This window comes from Cloeon dipterum, chromosome 3, assembly GCF_949628265.1.
Source record: "Cloeon dipterum chromosome 3, ieCloDipt1.1, whole genome shotgun sequence".
Taxonomy (NCBI): domain Eukaryota; kingdom Metazoa; phylum Arthropoda; class Insecta; order Ephemeroptera; family Baetidae; genus Cloeon; species Cloeon dipterum.
The window spans coordinates 30,077,288-30,100,289 of record NC_088788.1 but is presented as its reverse complement, the minus strand read 5'-3'; the positions used below and the strand labels follow the sequence as shown (position 1 = coordinate 30,100,289).

The 23,002-nt window shown below is 41.8% G+C and overlaps 1 protein-coding gene across 2 annotated transcripts in view; it reads right to left on the bottom strand.

Moving 5' to 3' along the window:
- The window catches only part of LOC135939291 (inactive rhomboid protein 1), a 77,571-nt gene that overhangs the window by 15,184 nt on the left and 39,385 nt on the right, over positions 1–23,002 (bottom strand). For both annotated transcript variants that reach the window (XM_065483592.1, XM_065483591.1), the window contains exons 3-4: positions 12,378–12,712; positions 2,715–3,042 (exon numbers count right to left, since the gene is read on the bottom strand). In XM_065483592.1, the coding sequence (XP_065339664.1) occupies positions 2,715–3,011 (297 nt within the window). In that variant the 5' untranslated portion in view covers positions 3,012–3,042; positions 12,378–12,712. The remainder of the gene's footprint in view (positions 1–2,714; positions 3,043–12,377; positions 12,713–23,002) is intronic.

The window sequence follows — 23,002 nt, the reverse complement described above, 5'->3', positions numbered from 1 at the left end:
CGTATCCCGAGTACATGCAGTGTTATTTTTCGCCAAAACGGCAGCCTTTTGTGCTCTCCCCGCCTGGCAACATGTTAATTTAGCCGCACACGCTGCATTTGCATGCGTCGCCACCATAAAAGTGCTTACACAAGTATAATGATGCTGACAAAGGGAGAGAGTGAATTCGCGTGTAATCTGCCGCCGCGTTAGCCGCTGAAACAAGTCCCCTAAAAAAAGGTGCTCACAGATTCCGCAAAAATTTTCTCGCAGCACTGCTTTCGGCCGGCGAAATTGAAATCGCTCTTGGACTGTTAGCAGCAAAGGAAGGCTATTTTTTCCTCTTCCGACAACAAGCTAGAGCAGCTATAGTGAAATGAAATTTGATATCTAGTCTGTTTTCAGCCAGCTCGCTTGCACGAGTGTTCCAAAACAAATTCTGTGGAATGTTTGCTTGGGTGGCCCTTTTGTTGAATTTGTGGAATAAGCCGTTTTCCTTGTTGGGCTATCATACAAAGGATGAAAACTCTTTGAGAGGTAAAAAGGAGTGCTGTTAGATGAAACTCCCTCTGAACCTTTCTTTCGTTCATATTATCCTTTTGTCTTTGCACCTGGAAACTGATTAAAGGCACTAGAATTTGCTCTGGGCTGACTGTTGACGTTAAGCGTTTTTATCTTTGACCGCCGTCCACACTAAAAGCGGACTCTGTTCAATTTACCAAGCTGACGGATCATGTGATTAAATTTAATCATTCATGGATAAAAAGGTTGGTCTTTCTGTGTAATTGGAACCAATCAATTCGGTATTTTATATCGTTATAAAGTGGCGAAAAATCACTTGAATATAGCAATTATTATAAAATCTGTCCTCTCAAAAAGATGATGTTATTCCGCTGCACGTTGCGCTAGCGGCTACAAAAGGCTTCTTAAGATCCACCGCGCTCACTTCATGACTAAAATCAGATCTCAATTTCCTGGCATTTATCATGAAAGCGGAAGAAAAAGTTGCATTGTTCAGGAATCTTCGATTTTCGCCAGCGCGTCTCTCCAATATTGAATGCTATTATCCGGTGACGGTGGGTGAGTGCCAACCAACTAGAGAGCACAAAGATAAAAGCTACGCGGCGGCACTTCAAAGGGCCGACCGCAAAACGCTGGAAACATTCGCTCTCGGCAGTTCGGACCCTAGAACACACGTCGCCGGCACTCTCTGCGGTCGTATTTCATTAGCAATGGCTGAAAACTTATTGCGAAAGTTACTTAGCTTCGATTTATTATTGACAGGGCACACATGCCCATGCACACACACGCGCGCGCGCTGGGGCGGGCGGTTTCTCGGTGTTGCGAGCACATTGGCTTGGTGCAATGCGACCGCAGTGAAACTGGCGCTGCATGCAGGCGCGAGTGAGCTGACCTTTACGGTCATAATTTAATTTATTTCATTACAATTTCCATGCGTGTCCGCCCCGATATATTCCCTGGACGCGGTTAAGAGCAAAAGTTATTGATTTATCGCATCGCAAGTGGCGCGGTTAATGAACCGGGACTGCCTCTCTTGTTTGCCCCCGCGACTGAGTTACGGCCGCACTTACTTTGAGGAACAAGGCCGCCGGAGGGCCGTTTGGGGTCAAAGATGATGAATTTATCGCTTGAAAATTTAATCGCCTAAGCTGCAAGTAACGCGGGCTTTGCCTTTTGCCCTGCTCGAAATTGTGGGCTTGAATGTTGCATGGGCCGAGCGAAATGCGGGTTAAAGGAAACCTGCAAAGTGCAACCTACTCCAGCTTTAGCAAAATTAATAAGGTCGCTTCTATAATTTCAAAGAATAATTTTGTCCTGACTATTCTGAAAAAAAATGCTGCGCAGAGTTTGGTAAGTCTCTGTTATCAAGTGAATTTTGGCGATTAAAGTTATGATTAGCTTTGTTATAATTATTCTCAGGATCGTCTGGTCTGAGGTCGCGTCTCTTTTTACTTACGATTGTTGTTAGCCGTGTTTATTAATTCCCTTCTGAGAACTCAGCGAGAGTCGAGGGAGAAATACAGCTCATCTAATATTTCCTCATTACGCTCGTCGACGGAAGCGTTTTGCTTCGCATCCGCGGCCTCTCTGCGTGATAAGTGGACTTTGACGTCGCGATGAAATTACGCTTGTGTCTCGGCACTGACACAATTTTTCAGCTTGTCTCTATTCCGCACGTTGCGCGCGTATTAAACCCAAACAGCGCGATGAAAATGAAAAGGCGCCGGGCATGTAGTCTCTTGTGCAGTTCTTTTTTTTAGGAGACGCCGCCAGTCTCTTCCAAGTGGATCACTGGACATACAAGGTCGTTGAACGTACTTTTTGCGCAGTTAACGGTAATTTGCACAGCAATTATTTGCCCAAGTTTGTTCGTGCGTCAACACATCCTCGTTGGTTCTTTCATGCGTAACTTTGATATTTTGGACGCGCCCAAACCTATTTAGAAGGCTGCACGGCCAAAAAACACGTCAAAATGTTTTGGTGGCTACATAATTTCGTGATATCCTCATTTACATAGCTTGGGAAAATATTCGGGCTGATGCAACTGAGGCGAAAAGACACTCAAAAGCACAGGCAAGGCTGACTCCGTATTTATTTCCCGGCAGCTTGCCCGCGACTACAGAGAAAAACCGATGGAGTTATTTACACGGAGGGTAAACAAGCTATCGCTGGACCGTGTAAACTAATTTTTGCCCTGCCCACAGCACACATACCTGCGTTTGGTAGGCGGCGGCGACATGAGGGGGCAGACGGTAGTGGTAGGAAGAACTGGGCGGCGGCGCGTCGCGCCTCATGTACGCCTCGCCGACGGAGGTGATGAGACCGTTCGACGCCGCGCCCTGGGCCGAGGCCGACGAAGGCTGGGGCTGCTGCTGCGGCTGGACATTGGCCGGGGGTGGCGCGGGAGCTATGGGCAGAAACCTTTCAGACGGAGGTGGCGTAGCGCCGGAAGTGCGGAGGGCGAGCAGGCGGCGGTAGTCTTGGTTCTGCCCGTCAGGCACCGATGTCATGCCACACGCCCCCGGCCCGCTGTCAGGACATCTGAAAGCACATCAATACACATTTTTAAACAAGTCGAAATTACTCCAAGAAAAAACTAAACTTGAAATTACGCATCTTACGTATGTATATAATATAACTAAACAATCAATTTTTAAGCTTATAAATAATTGTGAAATTTTGCATTATTTTGGAGAATAATAATCTTCAAATTCAAAATGGTATTACAAGAAAGAAGAGTTTCATTAAACTCAGATTTGTCAAATTTTTAAATTAAACGCATTACATTTGGTTTCGTTTGGCGAGTTTTTTTAATCGGTGAGTTATTTACCATAATATCCATAATATATATATCGTTAACACGGGACATATGTTAACAAACAAAAGGATAAAATTTCTATGAATTGTGAATTTTGTTGGTTTTTTATTGCGAAAAATAATTGCTTGAAAATTTAAAAGCGTCCAACAGCCTTAAGCTGCAGTATTTCAAAGATGTTGTATTCAAAAGGATGGTCTAATTGGAAATGCTTTTGTGTAAGATGCTTGTAAGAGGATTTTATTTTTATTACAATTTCAATAGGAACTCAAACCTCATCTCCATTCAGAGTTAGTTTATTATTTTTTAATTTGACAAGAATACCTCGTTCCTCAAACAACCGAGAAACAAAGGAATAAGACCACCCATGGTAAAAGTAAGTCATTTCGCAGAGGAAAATTAAAAAGGGAACGAGAGAGAGGGGGGTATGCACGAGCATAATTCATAGTTGGCTGAACAAAGCGTGCTGCTTATGCAACCAGGAGCAGCACCTCTGACAAGCCGGTTGCATAATTTAGCGAAAAGAGTGCGGCGGAAGCTGGCAAAAAGTTGTGTTCTTGGCTAATTTGTTGGTTAGGCAAGGGGCGCACACGTTTGCCGTGTTTCCAGGTTGAAATAATTTGCATGTTGCATGAATAATGCAAGATTTTTCAGCATGATACCGTGTTAAGAGGCGCGCACGGACTCTGCGAAGCGGCAGCGCCCAAAAGCCAGACAAACGTGACTCTCAACTTGGCTATCTGTCAACCGGAGAAGCGCGCAAACACACGGAGGCCGTAAACATGAAAGAAAAGTTGGGTCGAGAGGGAGAGAGATGGTCGGTCGGTCGGTCGGTCGGGGCAGGGGGTGAGTGGCGACCCACCCCGGTCCGAGTCAACGCACTCAGCTCACACTCACTCTGCATGCATTTGCTGATTAAGGCCGTGACGAGAGCACAATGCCGTTGAATTACAATTCCGATATAAATAAAAGATGAGTGACGCTGATGCACTAAATTGTACACACACACGTGATGCAACCGAGTTGAACAAGATTGAGCCAATTTGCGTTGCGAGCTCAAACAAACGGCCACAGCACTAATTTGCTTCAATTTCATTGGAATCGTGCATAGCATTCGGATTAGCATAAATACAGTACCCATTTTTGCATCAAACCTATTTAATTATCTGTAACTGTAGACTATTGTTTTTGTGCTTGTACTAACAGAAATTTTACTCAACAGAAAAAGGGCTGTAAGCATTTGCTAACCTAGGGTTTTTTCTGTAAATTCGACTGATGGATTCGGATGAGAAAACCGTTGGTGCAGTCTTTATTTTAATATGTCCTTGAGTCAAATATATGAGGAATTGATCTCTGAAGTTTGGGGGCATTAATTTTAAGTTAGATAATTTATTTAAATATTTCTGACAAAACTTTTTATAAAAATTTGATCAGCATTTTTTGAAATTCCAGGCTAAGAATTTCCTCCTTTGGTAACTAAATTAAGTTTTTCATTTTGACAAGACCTAATTACAGCAACTTTCAGCTGAAATTCAATTGGTGGCCCGAGGCGGCGGCTCAAAATCCAATTATCTTGTGCGACCTGATAAGCGCAAACTCGATTGTTTCCCGGCATCAGCAGCATTCCTTTCAAGAACAGCGATACATTCTCATCGGTTGGCAGCCACGGATGCAAAAGATACAAGGCAGAGCGCACACACACAAAATGCCAATACCACTTTACTCGATTTTATGCCCTGAATGCAGCAGCAGTAGCTCGCTCATCAAATAAAGAGCACGGAGAGGACGAATTTGACCTCGATTCCACGTCGACGGAGACAAATAATATTTCAAACGGGACATCAAGGACCGAGTAAAATGGTCGTGTCAGGTTTTAGGATACAAGTCCCAGTCCGCAAATAGGGCAAACTGGATTTTCTGAATTTCTGGTCACGTAATAGATGGATCATTTCATTTAGAACGTGCACCAACTTTATCACTAAGACAAAAGGGAAATATAAAATTAGCAAATAGCTATGCTTTAAAATTTCGTAAAAGCGAGTGATTTAGATTGTATTGTTGAAAAGCTCTTAATGACATTTTTTTAAATTTGGGTTACTTCTTGTGATGAAGTAGATTAAAATGTATCAGTTAAACCTGGTACTGGCTGTAATCTCTATTTTCAACATTTAATTTGTCAAATTGAACTAATTGGATTCGCAAAGAAATCAGATGCTCCGAATGAATTTAGATTATATAAATTAGAAACTAAACGAAAAATCCATTATTTGCTTTAGCAAACCACTCCTGACAGGTTTATATCGGAACCGTTTCGCAGCTTTGATACAAGTTGACCAATACCAAAAGCAATGCTCTCTGTGCGTTGACATTATTTTTGACGGATTTTCACTGCTAGCGAGCGTGCTTTGAATACGCGGTATGCATCACCATCAAAGTGCGGAGCATCGCAAATTTACAAAACGCTGCAACAGTTAGTTTCAGCACAAACAGACCGCTGTGCAAAATTCTGCCTCGGTCAGCAAGTCCGACCGACTTCAAAGGCGGGCGCATCTGTCCTAGTTGGAATTCGAGAGGAATCCCGCGATGGCCATTACGGTCCATCACAGCATGGCGACCCATCGAAGTCTCGATAATGGCTGTGAAACGCAATAACAATTCAATTAGGCTAATACTCGGCGCAGGAATAATAAAGCGCGGCCTGGCATGATTGATTACGCGAGTGCCTTGCCTGCGCCGGCAATAACTTTGTTAACGCACCACGCACGCATTACGCACCAATTAGCAGGCATCGGCTGCGTACACCATCGCGCCGAGTTTAGTGTGCCTTTCTCTCTCTTTCGCAAAAACTAATTTTCCGTGGAGCTCTTATTAAGGATAATCGCTTTATGCGAATTAAGCAAGGATTAAAGCTGTCTGCGCTCATCCGTGCGCACAATGTACCAGGCCCAGGATTAAAAGAGCCCGCAGCAGCCGCAGGTATCGGGAATTATTATTTCCCACTTGGCTGCACCCCACGTGCTCCGGCACCCGATCGGTCCCCACTTTCTGGCACGTGTACTGCCTCCCAGGGTTGCCACTCACTAATTTAATTGGCAATTGGGTGCAGAAAGTTTGCAATCGAAAATGGAAGCATCTTCTCCTGATCCAAAATAACTTTTGATATTCTCAGTCGAGAGAATTGAATTAAATCCATCTTAACAACTTCAAAGGATTTTTAAAAATGATTTAATTGCGATTTTAATCGGTTTCCTGTCTAAAGACACTCCTCTAATAATGCAAATGTTACACCAAATATTGGCTTGTTTGAACATCAAAACAGAGGCAACCGGCAAAGATGAGCAGTATCGAAATATTATGGAAAAATCTGCTCATATCCCCTGGCAACCATAATTTGAAAATTTTGTGCTGCTCCATTTGCTTCCTACAGCACGTCCCAATAGAATTACAGGTTGGCCACCCCCAATCATGTTCTGCATCCGCGCTTAAAAAGAGGCCGGGTTGTGAAATTTTACGCGTATGGTGCTTCAGCATGCTTTTCCACTAATTGCCTTTCACGCAAGCATGGCAAGCATCAAAAACGTTTTTCCATGATTGGTTTCAGCTTTGTCCTTTTGAAAAAAGGAGAAAGCTGCAAATGCGTATGAAAAGTTTTTAACTTGGCTCTGAGGATAAAAAACTTTCATATTAAAATTAACGAAATTAAAAACCAAATTTTTAGTAATAAAACAACTCTGTTTAGATTTCCAAATTTTGTGTTCATTCATCTCTTTTTAGATGGGCGACCCCCTGATAGAGAACAACTCGCAAAAATTCCGCATCCCAACAACATCGTGAACGAATCACATGAGCACACGGGCCAGGGGCCTGAAAGCCTAGTCCAGAAATTGACCAGTTTGTGTTCCTGCAGGGTCTTCAATTGAAACGTTTAACATCCGTCCCGTGAAATTAATTCATGCATGTTGGAAAGGTGCAAACCAGTCAGAAGAGAGTCTGAAAGATAATGCAATTCTCCCAAATTCGAATGGAATTGCAATTCAAGACATATGTAGGCGCAAATCAACCCCCCAAACATTGCAAGTTCACGCAAAACACGAGTTCGAAATGCTTGGTTTTAAGCAGGAAAAAAGAAGAGAGATTATAAACAAGAAAAAACATAAATTAAATTTTATCAAAGTTGAATTAGTTAAATTCCTTGCGAGAAAAGATTATAAAAAAGTAGTCCCTGCCATAAATAATACACTGATCATGAGTTCAAAATAATTAGATGGAGGTGAATGGGAGCAGCCCCATTTTCATCGCATGTTAATGAAGCAAGCCATGTAACCGAAATACCAATCTCATTATATTCTCATACTGTTTCTTCACAAGAGATTAAACCTAAGCTGGAAATCCTGCGGCGCTCTTTCTCAAAAGTTTACAAAGCGACGGCGTTATTTATATTTGCCCTTTGTGTGCTTCAGCTCCGCTTTGCCAGTGGCGGGAAATCTTGCATCACTGATTTTTATAGAAATGCATACTTTCAATGCATACTTTCACTCATGTAGAGAGAAAAAATAAACTTTTCTAGTATCTAAACACCCGCTTGATAAACTCCGGCGGCGAGTGCGGATGTGGATCCTGCCTCTGTGGCGCTGCCACCTCACTATTGTCCGAGCCACTTTGGAATATTCTTTGGTGCGGTTTTGCAGCGCGCAGCTAGCGGATAAAAAGCGGTAGCACTTGATGCGACCGTTTTGTTCTTCTTGCTGAGTGAGAGCCGAACACCGAGGTCAGCGCTCACACAGCGACGACGGCGAACGGGTTAAAAGTGGTGGCTGCGCCATCCCCAAAGACCGCACCATGGACCAAAAGCCAGCGAATATTAATTAGGAACTTATCAAAATCAGTTTAACTTGCCTCCGCTCGAGTGGCGACGGCTAAAGTTTGCCAGGGCGCGAGATGACGAAGTTGCTGTGGGCTGATCGATAAAACAGCTCGCCAGACATCACCATACCCGGATTTTAATTTTTTTTATTGAAAATACCAATGAGGAAATATAAGTATTTTAATGTTATCAATTTTATATTCTACTGTCAGGAGGGTAATGAGCTCCCAGGAACTAGGGCTTCAGTTATAATGCTGAAACTAGTTGGGTAATAAATTGACGCTTTTTGCAATGGGGACAGAAAATGTATGGGTTTGTATTCTTCAATATTTTACAATGTTGACATGCAGTTTGAGAAATAAAGAAAAATGCCACACCAAAATTTGATATTAAAAACAAGATTATAGGTTTATCCATCTAAATTAACCTTTTTGCTGGCGTTGTCCTGCTCTCTGACAACCTGGGTGACATCAATCATTACTTCCTTCTTTAATAGCTAATTTATCAGAAACTGGAATTTAACTAGATTTAAATTATGACGATTTTAAATTGTTTATTTTTTCAACTAAAGTTAGAGGCATTGAACAAATTTCAAGCTTTATTATGTCTGGTGTAATCGGGTGTAATAACAAAAATTTCCATTGTGAATCGACTACAGACTGTATTTATAATCTCTGCGATATGAGTGTGAGCTTTTATCATTCTCTCATTTCCTTAATTGTGAAACAATAGATATTAGTCTTACGGTAGCTATTGAGACAAATTAATAGAAGGGAAATTTGATAGTGCTTAACGGCATGAGGTCGTATTTATTCAGATCAATTTTTTTTGTCCGGACCTTTTCAATTTTTCGACTTTTTGGCCGGCGTGGCTGGAGCAGCCTTAGTAAAAAGAGAAAATGTGTCATAAAATTGTAGCTCAATATGTTCAGTGGAAAGAGGTTCAAAAAATATTCATCACTACTGAACACGTTGAATATTTTACTCGAAACTGAATTATACCATGAAGTAGAGCAACGGAATTGGAGATGAATGAATTATATGACTGCGATTATTTCCAGCAGTTAACGGGCGTCAACAGTCGGATTTGCAGACACGATCGATCGATTTGCAACACGAGCATGTTGCGGGCTGCCTAAGCGAGGAGCGTGCTGCCGCAAGAGGCCTGACTAATTAATCTGCTCGCGATGGCGGCTCCAGATTCACGCCGGGCAGCAAGTCTTGTCTGTTTCGGAAGGGACACCTTTTCATTGATGCATTCTCGGGATTGCTGCTAATTAATGCAAAACTTGTTAAACTCGCTGACAAGTAACTGGCTCTGATGCCACTCGGCAACTTGCTTACTTTTTTCTGTCAATAACTTCCAGGAAGTTGATACTATGTACTTCCAGTTTCCTAACAGGGGAGCAAACTGTTGCGGGAAGTATAAATATAGTACACAAAGAAGCATCATTGGGGGGCGGGAGGGTTTCATTTCCTGGCATCATATCCTGCTCGCAAATGCAAAAGAATTGAACTCGACTATTCCTTAGTTTCTCAAAACGTCATGAACTGGTTAAGAAAGAAAACCATTTGCTCTCAAGAATAGTTCAATTCGTTTTCATTTCTGGTTATAAACTATATGTTCCGACATATCTTTAAACACAGACTCACAGAGTAATTCAGCTTCTCTTGTTACAGTGGCATTTTTAAGGTCTCGGAAGCTCTATAAATATTTCATAATTTAAGAATGCATTTGAAAGAATCTATATGAGTATTTATTACACTATGAATTCTTTGATAATGAATTAGGTTAACTATTGCAAATGGAATTTGTCATTTGCTACTGTCGCAATTTTTGCTTCAACCACAAAATTGCGCTGCATTCCGCAACTGATGATAGGAGAGTAATTTCATTGCACCCTTATAACATAAGAGGGTATTATTATTTGCCAGCAGCCAAGACGCAGCTAGCGTCTCGTCAGAAAAATGTCCCTGAAGAGTCAAGCCTCATCTCGCAGCCAATCTGGCTGGTGGTTTTTCCTTTGCTTTTTTTAACAAGGAGAGGCGGCGGCTCGGCTTATTGTTGGCGCGGGGAGATACCCAAAGGCAGTTTATTTATTTTCCGGCTCAATACTCGACGGAGCGCCTGGCCCGTGGACGAGAAACTGTGCAATTTTTGACCAGGAAGGGCGAGCGTCTCCCGGCACACGTTCCTTTATTAAATTTCCTGAGCTTGACAAATGGAAAATAAACATCCATCTGCAGGAATAACACACGCGAGCGTAAATTCATAAATCTGCTAGCGCGATGAATTTTTAAGTAGGTTTTTGCGACTCGTCACCGTTTTACGACGTGGATTCAGGATGAAAAGGTTCTCTCTTTTCTACAGCAAAGTGGCCCATTTTCACACTCATTGGATGCGTGTGTATGCGAGTGTGTGGCATAAATGTATGCTCGTCTGGCGCTTTAGAACAAGGGCGTAAAAGTATGAGCCCGAGTGGGAAAAACTGCTGCGCTTTCTCTCGCCCCCTGTTCCCTTTATTTCTCGTCTCGTCGGTGGACGTACTTTCATGAATAAAGAGAGGCGCGCTACGGCCGTTTTTTCGCACTTTAGCCGCCAGCAAACAAGCAGCGTGTATGCCTACGTGCAAATACCGCCGTCGGCTATCCCATTAAAATCCACGTCGATGCAGTGAGATGTGTTTCGGCTCAGGAAATACACAGATCGTAGATTATCTAGAAAGGAATTCACCGCATATCCCCGTCCAACCCACATAGAGATAGCAATAAATTTTCTGATATAATTTCTATGGGAATTCAATTTTTGCCAGGCATACTAAAAATTGGGCTTTTTTATCATGAAAAAATCGATATTTTAAATGGAAGTAATCATATAGGTGCATTTCCATATAAATTGAATATATGAACTAATTCACGGATGAGAATCTGTTTTATAATTGGAGAATTTCAGTAGTTTATCCACCACCACTACCAGAATTTTGTTATGATGAATTTTCCAAAGCACAATTTTTCACATTCTCACATCAGCTTGTCGCTTGACCCAGTTAAAGACAGTCAACTTGGCGCGGGAAAATAAAAGGAAAACGACTTCGTGCTGCGTTGGATTCAATGCCAATCGGGCTGAAAGGAATATTCCATTGTCGGCTGACACCTCAGACTCAACTATTTGCGTACTAGGAATGATGGATCGCAGCGGTTAAATCGCAATCTTCGCCTTGGATTTGCCGACTTTTGAAAATATATTTCCCCACATTGCGTGCGAATTAATGGTGGATCAAAAGAAAAGCGAAGGACGCGGAACGATTCACAAGGGATCGCAAGAATTCAGCGGGAATGCTATCGATTTTATTATTAGGTGTTTGCAATGGAAACGGGTCAAGCAGGAAATCTCGCAGCAGGGCGGAAGTTTGTCGAGAAAAATTACTGCAGGCCTTTCGCGATAGAAGGGCAGCTGACGTCAATAATGGTTAACGCACGTTTCGCCTGCCCAATTCCTTTGTCAGCTGAGCGCACGAACAATGGATGGCGTGCGTTAAAAAAATTACTTCACGCTAAATGGCGAAGCAGAAATCTGTCGTGAGAGCGTTTGCTGGTAAATGATACGAAGGAAATTTGCCACAGATATATATCACAAGTGGGATGTTTGGTACTGCGGGGAACCCCTTAAATTTGGTTTATTAACTCGCAGTAATTTGCATTGCAGAGGTGCATTTCTCTCTTGACAAGCCTGGCAATTTGTTAGTCAAATAGCGGGATACACAATGAAAGGCTTTCTTGATGAGATGGAGATTAATTTCAATAAGGTCTGAATTACTATGGTGGCTATAGATGAATAGAGAGGATCATCTGTTCTCATTCCTATTTTATTACTGCAAAAATCGAATTTAATGTAATTCCATTTAAAATTGAATTTACTTCGCATCATAATTGAATGAATGTAACCGTATTACTGTATGGTTGGTGCACTGCTTTATTATAAGAGAAGGTTCAATGTTCCAAGACTAGCATTTTAGGAAAAATAAATGTGAATAGAATCTCCAACCGAACTGTGGATGTATATTCCTGTCTGCTTCAACCTTTATCATTGTCACAAATCAAGATTAAGGGGTTCACCCACGTGTTAAAGATTATAATTATTTTGAAACCGTAGATAGGAGGTGGGGGAGGGGAGTTTGCAAAAAATAGTGAGACTGACCTGTGACGTATGCTGTTGTGTGGAAACGCCGTGCTTTAAGGGTTGGCGGCGTCGCCCGGCAGGTGGCGCCAGCCCAGCCGAGCGAGGGTTGCGCGGCGCCGAGCCTGGAGTGCGGCCAGTGGAGGGCCACCTTTTCAGAGAACTGCGGCCAGGGCGGGAGCAGAGTAGCCAGCCTTACAGCATGCTGCGGGGCCGCGGCGTCCGGCGCACGACAACGGGCTCAGGCCACTAATTGCGTCGTCGCCATCGTCGTCAGCCGCCGATACAAAGGCCCTTCTAATTACGCTGTTTACTTGAGATCGTCTCGTCGTCGGCGCCCGCTCACCATTTCCTGCCTGCAACAAGCAGAGAAAGCACTTTAGTCGATGCGTGCAGACTTAATTTGCGAACGGAGGGTGAATGGCAATTTGCATTTGAGGCTTTCCCGTTTGCCTTATTTTGCGTTTGTCGCACTCAAAGGAAATCGGGTGCGACGTCAATGAGCCTTTTAAATATTTGGTTGAACGAAACTTCTAACACGATACTCAGAATTTCACAGGGCTGGTAGATGCCGACCGCGTGTTCCAACAGCCTTCATTGTGCGTGGTGTAACAAAATTTAAATTGCCTCTGTGTGTATTGCTGTTTCATTTTACAGCTCGTGTGCGAGTCGCAAAACCGTGCAGAGCACACACAGCATTCGTCATTTCAGTTTAAAGCCGAACGGCATTAAAACGGAACTATACACTCACATGCCAAAGTTTGAGAGCAAAGTAACCAATACAAATGGTTGGCGGCGGCACATAAAATACGTTTGCGCATACAGTGCTTGTTGTCCGGCGAGAGCTGCTACTGCGCGCCGGGCATCTCCGCTTTGCCGGGTGAATGATTACACGCTTTATGGTTTTATTATACGGACAAACATTTTATAATTGTTGCTGTCAACTTGTCAGGCTGGTTTTACTTCATGGCTGCATAAGACTATTTATATTCATGCCGCTGCTGCCTCTGTTCTGCTGACTCGCAAAGATGGATGACGACAAATTGCATACACTGCGCGACACGACTGATTTGACGAATATATACATGTATGCGCTGCCATAGAACATGCTTTTTGCAATGCATGAGCAAAAAGAGAGCATCCATGCTTGGCAGGCATCTTGCCGGACAGCTGCTCTATTCCTAGTCTACTAAGCGGTTTCCTGCCCTTTAAAACATGGTTCTCAAGGTAAAAGAAAGAAATTTAACGAGTGACTCTGCTACGCGGATTTAAAACCAGATGGTGTGGCTTTTAGTGACCTTTTAGTGAAATGACAATAAAATCACAGGTTATTAGGTAAGGAAGGTAAGGAGGTTTACCTTCTTTAGGTTTAGGCCCTTCAGGCCACTTCATCAGTATTTCACCTGCATTTCTTCCCATTTGTGCAAATTCAATTCTAATTTATTTCCAGGGAAAATAGAGGCTTTAAAAGAAAATAGCTTATGCTACACACTTGAATCGGATGCAATTTGTGAAGAAATAATACACATATCTCGCATTTCAAATTCTTCAATAAAACAGATCCACACAGGACAACAACAAACACCATTTTCATTGTTGGCTACGTAAAGTGGTTCATTGTAAATAAGTATAGTATGGTGGGAAAAATAAGGATGGTAAATACAGGATATGACAGTTGACAGCCAACTTGGATCATAGCTACTTTGCTATTGTTAGCCAATGGCGAGTAACTAGGATCTAATTCGACTGTCAAATCCTGTGTCTACCATCGTTATAGCCAAAAAGGATAGCAGAGGTTAGGATTTTAAAAAAATATTCTTAGTTCATTAAATATGCTTGTGGAATCTAGCAACAATTTATCTTTGAGTAAGGACAAGCATAAGAACTAAATCAGGACCAAGGACAATTAAAAAGTCTCCATTTTGCCCAATTTCTCGTAAAATCAAACGGATTGTCCATGCAATGGTTTTCGCTTGATTTCGATTCCTCTGGTTGAGATCTATCCAAGGTTATGCAAATTATGAGGTAAATTTTCCTTCACGCCAAATAAATTATGAATTTCAATGAGGAAGCTTTGTTGCTAGTTTTCTCAGATATATGAACGGCAACCAGGGAAAATTTTAACTCTTACCCATTATCAGAGAATATTTAAGGTAATAGTTAATTTTTTTCAGAATTTTGTAGTACCTTATCCACTTAAATAGAATGAATGGGTATACTGACTGACAAGTATCATCACAAGCTGCTCTGAAATGACGACACCTTAAACTTTGCTACTTGTGCAATAATTGAGTTTGGAAAACCAAACAAGAACCGACTGCAGAGTCGAATCCGGTTAAAGGCGACGAAATCACGTTCGCGATGATTAAAGGCCAGAGAGTGCGTTGGGCAGTCCGTCGCATCAGTCGGTATCTAGCAGTAGCAGTCGCCTAATGTGCGCAGGAAAGGGAAGCTTCGCCTGAACGCACGCCAAAGTTTGTGCGACGAGCAACCCCCAGAATATAGATTTCAAAAGTCTCCTTATCGGCAATCGAAATTTCCATCATCGCGCGCGCGAGTAACAAGATAAATGTGCTGAGCAAGCGAGCCGAAAACCGCCGTCGGCACAGAGCCCGGTGCGGTTTTTGAGGAAAACGTGCATAAGCTGATTTAGCTTTCATCTCGTGTACAGAACGACCCGCCGGGATACGCCACACTAATCACGATTTTGCATTATTTATCAGCAGCTCTGAATGAAAGCAATTAGAGGCGGAATGAAATTAACAGAGCGTGTGGGACGAGTCAGCCGAGCAAACTGTCCGTATTTGATTAAGCAGCACGCGGGCCGAACCCTCCGACAAGGGCGGCAGTGAGCACACGCACTTGATTGACAGCTTTCTCCACGTTTTGTGGGAAAGTTGTGAGAGCTGAAAAAATACGTCCTCCCAGCAAATATCCGATGTTTGCAATCAAGAAAATGCTGGAGTGAGGCGGGTATTTTTTTATTTTCCCCTCATATTAATCTAATATGATCTAATGGACTGGGTAAAACAAATGAAGGTAATCGATACAAACAATGCAAAATACGCTGAAAACGTGCTCATTGTTCGTATTCATATTCACTCACATTTTTTATAAAAATTAAAAAAGTATTTTCGAAATGTAAGATAGCTTGAAATTGACATGGCTTCAGCCAGTTATCTGCGGTTAGAAGCCTTCACAAGCACTTCACGATTAAAATTTACGTTGTGGTCAATATAAGTTTGCTCTTCCTCGCATTAAAAAGAAGGTTTAATTTGTGACATCAAATTGAATTTTTGCCTTGTAAAATAAAAGTATAGATATTTAAACCAGCTAGATGGCAATTTGGCTGCTTTTTGTTTCCAGAATTTTTAAGGTATTATCTTCATTCTTATTCTCACCCCGGTAATTCATGATGAACCGTTGACAAAGAAAATACGAACTTAAATTCAATTATGAGAAGATAGGAAATCTTTGTACAAAATGTATGATGGTTAATTTTTTAGCAAAAACACATCAATTTACTGCGTCAAGATGCTGAGAATCTTTTGTAATACGAGTTTCAGAAAAAGGCAGATATATGGAACGAGAAAATGAAAATCAATTCAAGAATAATCACATTTTTCATTTTAACATTCATGTGAAGCAAAATTTGCATAGCAGTTTTAAAAAATTACTTTCAAGCCACTTGCCTCTAAGCGCAGTGACAACGCAGAAACTACGAAATCGTGTTTACTTTAGCGAAATGGGAGGTCACTGGGGATAAAAGCAGTCCCTCTCTCGCCAACGAAAGCTTTCTTAATCAAATCGCACAAAGGGAAACGGAGCCGAGTGCAGAAACAATGGGGTCGTGGCGCCACCCGAGGCCGCGTTGCAGACGAAATTGTGCGAAATCATGAGTGCGAATTTAACTTTTCACGTCACCGGGGAAGGAGTGACTTTCATGCGAGTGGGCCGAGAAAAAGGCTGATGAGGTTAAATGTCATTAAATTTTCATTTGGAACAACGGCCCTGCGAGAGACGCAGAGGCTTGAAAAGTTTGATGGAAGTGCACAGAGGAGAATGCTGACGAAAAGGCTAATAAAGAGAATGCCTTTCCAAGCTCACCTGCGAACTTTTCTTTCGACTGACTGTCAACGCATGGTTGCATTGTCAAGATATTTCTTTGTTTCATTCGTGCCTCCAAAATTTTGTTTAAATTAAAATTGAATGTCACTGATATTGATATGATTTTAAGATGAATTTGAAATAACTATAAGCCATTTTAATATATGAACTCTTCTAACTATGGAATAATATACTACAAAAATCACAAAATTCCATGCAATTTTTGTTTGAGAACTTTTGTAGAAATGGGATCGATCAGCACGACGATTTTTTAAACAAATCGTCTTCATTATTTATTTAAGGAAAGCCTCATTATAAAAATAATGATCTGAATGACTAAACCTTGTCTCAAATGCATTGCATGGAAAAATAACGAGCCAATGCACGAACAGGATTGCATTTCTTGCATCACGCTGGAGAGAAATAAGATTGCAAACTCAGCAAATGGGATTCGCAATTTAATATTACGCTGCTATCTACGCGATACTTTCAATCTTGCAATCATTCAACAACTGTGAATCCTCAGTTTCACAGTTAAATTGAAAGCCATTATTTATAAACAGAATGATTGAGTGAGCTTTAATGATCAACACTGAATTCTTAACGATAGTCACGCGGCTTCCTTTTGTCATGAATTCAATTTGTACAGCAAAATTCGCTCTACCTGCGAAGCAAACTTTCACCAAGAAACTTTGCGGCTGACGTACATATTTTTGTCGCACAACTCCTCTTGCATTCATTCACGCCATCTTAATTTTTAACATCATCAAGCCATTTTGGCAAAACTTTCCGGCCGGCGTTGACGAAACTTGCTCGGCGGAGCCATTTCTCTGTCTCACTCACTGCTCCCTCTCGAGTCAATTTTATCTCTCGAGCAAGCACGCCGAATAAATAAAAAGCAGTTTTCATTGGCGGCATCAAGTATTGATCCCCATCGAGTTGCCGACGCAAGTGAAAGAGTGACTCTGCTCTCTCGACTACATACATACATTTATTTATTTGCACCAACACGCGGCGCGAGAGCTCTTTTCCTAACTCTTCCCTCATTTTGCTATTTATTCGTGTTTGCTCGTCAGCGCTCGCTGCACAAAAGAAACGAGCCATTTCAATTCAAATTTGCGCGTCGCGAGAAAATGTTCTGCTCGCTCGTTGGCACGACATTATTTGCATACACGCAGCCAAGGGGTTGAGCGAGCGGGCTGTACACTCGCACGCATGAAATGTATCGCTTCTACACTGGCCGCCCTTTTTACATTTATCACCAGGGCGGACAATAATATAAACCTGCAGGAATGCGCACAACAAAAAGGAGCGGTAGAGGGAAGTGAAAAATCCTGTCTAAAAATGAAAAATTATCCGAATGAAAAAATCATGTGCAGAAAATAGAATTAAGAGTCTTGTCAAAATGGTCTCACCAACACTACAATACAGGAATTGCAAGTTTACTTCAAATTGTGAGCTTTGAAACAGAAACACTGGGTCCGCATCCGCAATCCCATTCAGGAATATCCGAAATATATCCTTTCGTCCAAAAAGTTAGACAATTTGATATTGTCTGATTTCATGTTGAATCCAGTAAATATATTTATGTTCCAGTCAACTATTTTTCATTTCCCTTGAGCGCGGCTTCTCTGCGGAAACAAAAACGCGGCGCGAATATTACTCTTCTGGCCGGCTTATCCTTCTGGGCTCTATTTGTGCGTCCGATTTTTTGTCCCGGCGGAGTGCGTCGCGCGCACCAGATAAGCCGCCCCAAGCAGGGCAAATTAAGCGCGAAAAACAGTTAGCGGTGAGGCTGGCAAAAAATGCGTGCGCCTCTCGAAATAAATCGAAGCAAAAGCGCCCGCCTGCCCCTCACACTTGTGAATTTTTAAGGGGTTGTCTTCGCAGCGAGCAAGCGTGCTTCAAATGAAAGCGTCTCATTTTTTGTGCCCCGAGCCAGGGAGTAGAGAGCGAGTGGCGCTGGAAATCGTCTATTTACTTTCCGGCAGGGCTACGGGGCAAATAGACTTTAAATTTAATTTGGTTCTACCACGCCGTGCATTATTGAAGCCGGAGCGGCTCCGTGTGTGTGTACTGCTAGAGGATGGATATGTTTGTTTTCGCTCACAAGTTCGCATGGTTGGTTTGTATGTAAACGCGAAAGTTTCGGCGAAAATGCTTCAAACAGCCTCATTTGAATAAATTTGATGCGCGCAGGAAGTCCGTTTGGAAAATTCTATGTTCGGGTCTTTTAATCGGGAACGAGTGCGCTGAATACTGGTTTGGCTTCCCTCATTTTCTGAATAAAACTGACGAATGCAATGAATAAAAAACTCGACATTAAAGCACGAGTTTGTTTATTCAAAGAGGGAAAGCAGCTAAAAATAAATTATTCAAATGAGGCAAAAAAGTCTGCATCTGCTGAAGCAACTTTAATGCAAATTGGCAAACTTCTAAACTCCTCAGCGGAAGTACGTTCGATTTGGAGAAAAGGACTCAAACGATGGGAAAATAAATATTTACTCGTCTCGTCCACCAAATCGTTTGCGTGTCTCTTAGTGAATTACAGCTCTTGCCGGCTGATGTCAAAGTTAATTTTAAACTCGGGGTTCGGCGCGAGGAATTGAGTGAAAAACGGGCCCGAAAGTGTCGTTAATGTTGCATTTAAATTCTGGCTCAGCACAAGAATAATGGCGTTTGGCTCACTCCCGGGCCATAACTCGAGGAATGTGTATCAAAGGAGTACATCTTAATGAGCTCGCCAGCCAGCAAGCCTATTCTCCAGCAGCACAGCACAAGAGAGCGAGAGCAGGTCCTCTGCGCGCCGACGATATTATCTGTTTAAATTTTATTGATTCCCATGGCAGATTGCCAGATTTTATTAAAAATTGAGCCCCCTCTGCAGCGACACAACTTCTGCTGAATAATACAAAGCAGGAGAGGGAAAAAAGAAGGCAAGGATTGGGACCGACCACCTCATAAGGTCTAGAAAGAAAACATTTATGTCAATTATCTAACTTATGAGAAACAATGTAAAATTCCATATTGGTGTTGATGACGTCTTAAAACCCTGAAAATTAACTACAGAATTTCACTAATCCCTCCTGAATGAATCCACGCAGAGGTGTACCATTTGATCGTTCTACATTCCCTGAAAATAAAGTTTCCCAATCCACTAAACCAACTAGTCTGCATTTATTTACCCACGCTTTAATTAATGGCAATTAATTAGAAGCAAATATCTTGCCTGCAATCTTCACATTCGGTGAACACCAAGAGAAAGTACATTTCAGTTCAGACTAACCGAGGCTCCCCAGTGGCGCTGTTGCTTAATGAATATATCACAGCCGGCTGAGAAAAACCAGCGCCAAACTAACTCAGTACAAAAACGAGCGAGAGATTCCATCTCATTGCATCATTTCGTCGTTTAACTGTAATTTCAGCCGGCTGGCAAAAAGCGGGACGATGATATATTGCTGCGATTCGGGCGGAAACTCGTTTAACTTTTCTCAGCCGAGTGGGAGCACTTATTTCGCAGAAGACAAAGGCAGCGAGATAATAATTGATTTAATGAGATTACACACATTTTATTAGACTGGCGCGCTTAGCACATTTTATTTATTGTTATGGCCGCCTGCCTCTCGCTTGATTTAATCCTTATAACGCGCGCCGCCTTGAGTTATGGCGTTTTGATCGATTCTCCGCCTACGCGCGCACAGATTCCGCGAGTCGGTTTTAATTAAAGTTAGAGGCAGCCAATTACGATGCTTATCGCCGAGGTCATTATGACGGTGCAAATTGCGAATGAAGTACGGCTTTTTCTCACCCAGAACCATCTCGAACTTGTGCGCTCGTCATTATCAACATCCATTGACACAGAAAATTTGAAGAACTCGTTAAGAAAGGCGAGCGTGAGATGAGGTTGCACCGCTGCTGCTCTTGGCATACTTATCGAATCGTCGAAGAACTTGGGCCGCTAATTGGATTAAAATTGCCGGCTAGTAAAAGTTGACGGCCAATTATGAAGGAATTATTCTTTAAAGCTTCAAACGCGTGAACTGTGCAAAAATAAGAAGAGCTAATTTAAATGAGAGAGAAAAGGCGATATGCGTTGCATGAAAAAGGAAGTGTCGTTTCAATTTGGAAATCATCGGAAGTATTCTCAGAATCATTATTTTATAATGCGTTCATCATCAAATTGATTTAATTTTTATTTTTCTTTACAAAACACATTGCTGTGCCTTGCCTTTGGCCTGCCCGAGTGTCGAAGCGCCGTAACACGGGTAAAGATATTTTATTTTTATTAAGTTGGCTTAAACGGACTAATGAAGTTTTCATCACATTATAAAAGGATATTTTATCAATGAGGATGAAGTCTGTTATTAAATTTCCACTATGGATATTTAATTTTGTGCAATATAATATTTTTAAGAGATGAATGTGTGTCAGAGGGACTCATTTTGAAAACAGAAAATTAAAAGTAATGAAGTAAATTTGATTAAAATGAATTATTTCTTCAACAGTTTTTTATTGTTCCTTAAAATGAGAGTCGTCAATCGTTTTTTCAACGGTCGGTGATTCAGATTTCAAAAATCAGTAATTCAAACAGTATATTAAGTAGCCATTTCCAAATGATTTAAGATAAAATTTACTACTTCGTCCTAAGCGTAGTAACAGTTCAAGTGAAATTGTGTAAAAACACACACATACATTTATTGGCGTTTGAAATCGTTACAAAATAATGATTTATGCAATATTTCAACATCCCAACCAAATGGCCACATTTAAATTTCATTCCAGGTTCACAACTAACAATATTAAAATACACAAGGGAATGGTTAATATCATTTAAACACCATCGCGAACGAACTTCGGCCTCTGAATGTTTGCAACTTTCTCAGGATAAAAACAATTTCTACTCGGGCTTCCATGCCAATGCTGTCGCTCCTCCCATATTCAAGCCGGCGCTCTCTGTACATTCTCCAAGTCATTCCATTTTAATAATCGTGAAGCAACTCGGCAGCAGTGGCAGAAACTATTGCGAAACTCCACTAATTCACCAACAAAGGGTGGCATTTGCAAGGAAAACACGGCTGGCATGTTAAACATCGGGAGAAATATTCTGCCAACAAAATAAACTGGAGGAAATGAAAGTTCACGTTCAAAGTTCCGTCATAACTCGCGAGTGAATTTCGCAAGCCGTGAGGGCGTTGTATCGTAAATTAAATGCAGTGCAATACAAAAGAAACATCCACGCTCGCTGGCCGAATCAAGAGCAGCTGCACATTGAACATAACGAACGCCTGCGATGCTAAATTTAAGTTTCAAGTAGTGCTAATTAGGAGACAATCGCTCCAAACTATATCTCATTTGAAATCCCCACCTTTTAGATAGGAGGAAAAATAGGTCGTGAAGAAAACGCAAGAGGCAATTAACTGGATCCGGACCAATAAGATAATCAAAAGAAAAAAGAACATACTTGCCCTGGGGAAAACAAGGGGAGTGTTTATTTAGGTCACAGTTCCTCCGCGAGGGCCAAAAGGGGGCTGCCTAATGCGAAGGGCAAAACTTTTCTGCTGTCTCGGCGGGACGGGTAGCATAGGCAGCAGCGTATATATAATTTTTATTTAATGACTCGACGCCCCTTTCTTGCAGAGACAAAAGGCGCGGCGACACTTTTATTGCTGCAAGCCACGCGGCAGTGCCAAAAGATGGAAACATTTTTCCAAAAGCGGGCTGCTTGGAAATTTTATCAGAATTATGATCAGCAAGCTGCTCTTTTATTGCACTCGCTGACGGTCTTGTTAAAATAAAAGAGAGTCAGCCGCCGAGCACACTGGTCCGCTGGATTTTATTGAGCGAGTATGGCACAGGCGGAAAAATTGCATGCTGACGAGAGGCGGCGGCGAGGAGTAGCAAAGCGGGGCCCGGGTCACCCTTTCTCTTTGTGAAATGGAAAAGTATGATCACTTTGTTGGTTGAATTTTAGGCAGGAAATAAAATCAAAAGCCAGGTCCATTAAGTATAGACAAATAATCATTGAACTAAAATCACATCAGTCGTTAAAAACTGAACCGATCAAGCTTAAAAAATTCAATACACTACTTGAAATGACGAGTATTTTCCGCCATAGGAAAATAACATTTAATTTAATCTTTTCCTTCCAACAGCCACCATAATTAAAAATAATTTAGCTTCTGAGATTCGTTATTATTTAATCAGTAGCTGAATTAAATTAAGCCCCCCATGTTCTGGTATCTTATGTCTAAAAAAATACACTCGTTTAGCTTTTATTTACAACCATTATTCAACTCCTAATCAAAAAAGACAGGTTGGCAAAAACACTGTTGTGGCAGCGATACAAAAGAAATTGCAACAGAGTGCGGTTTCACCACGACGAGCAAACATACAAATTGCGAATTCTCGGTAGAACGTGAGTGGTGTGCGAACTTTTTCAACGGCGGATGGCAGTAACAGCAGGCTACGGTGTTGGACACGAATCTGGTGCCAAAACATTCAAAAATAACGCTGGCGAATGTGCACGCGCGCAAAGAGAT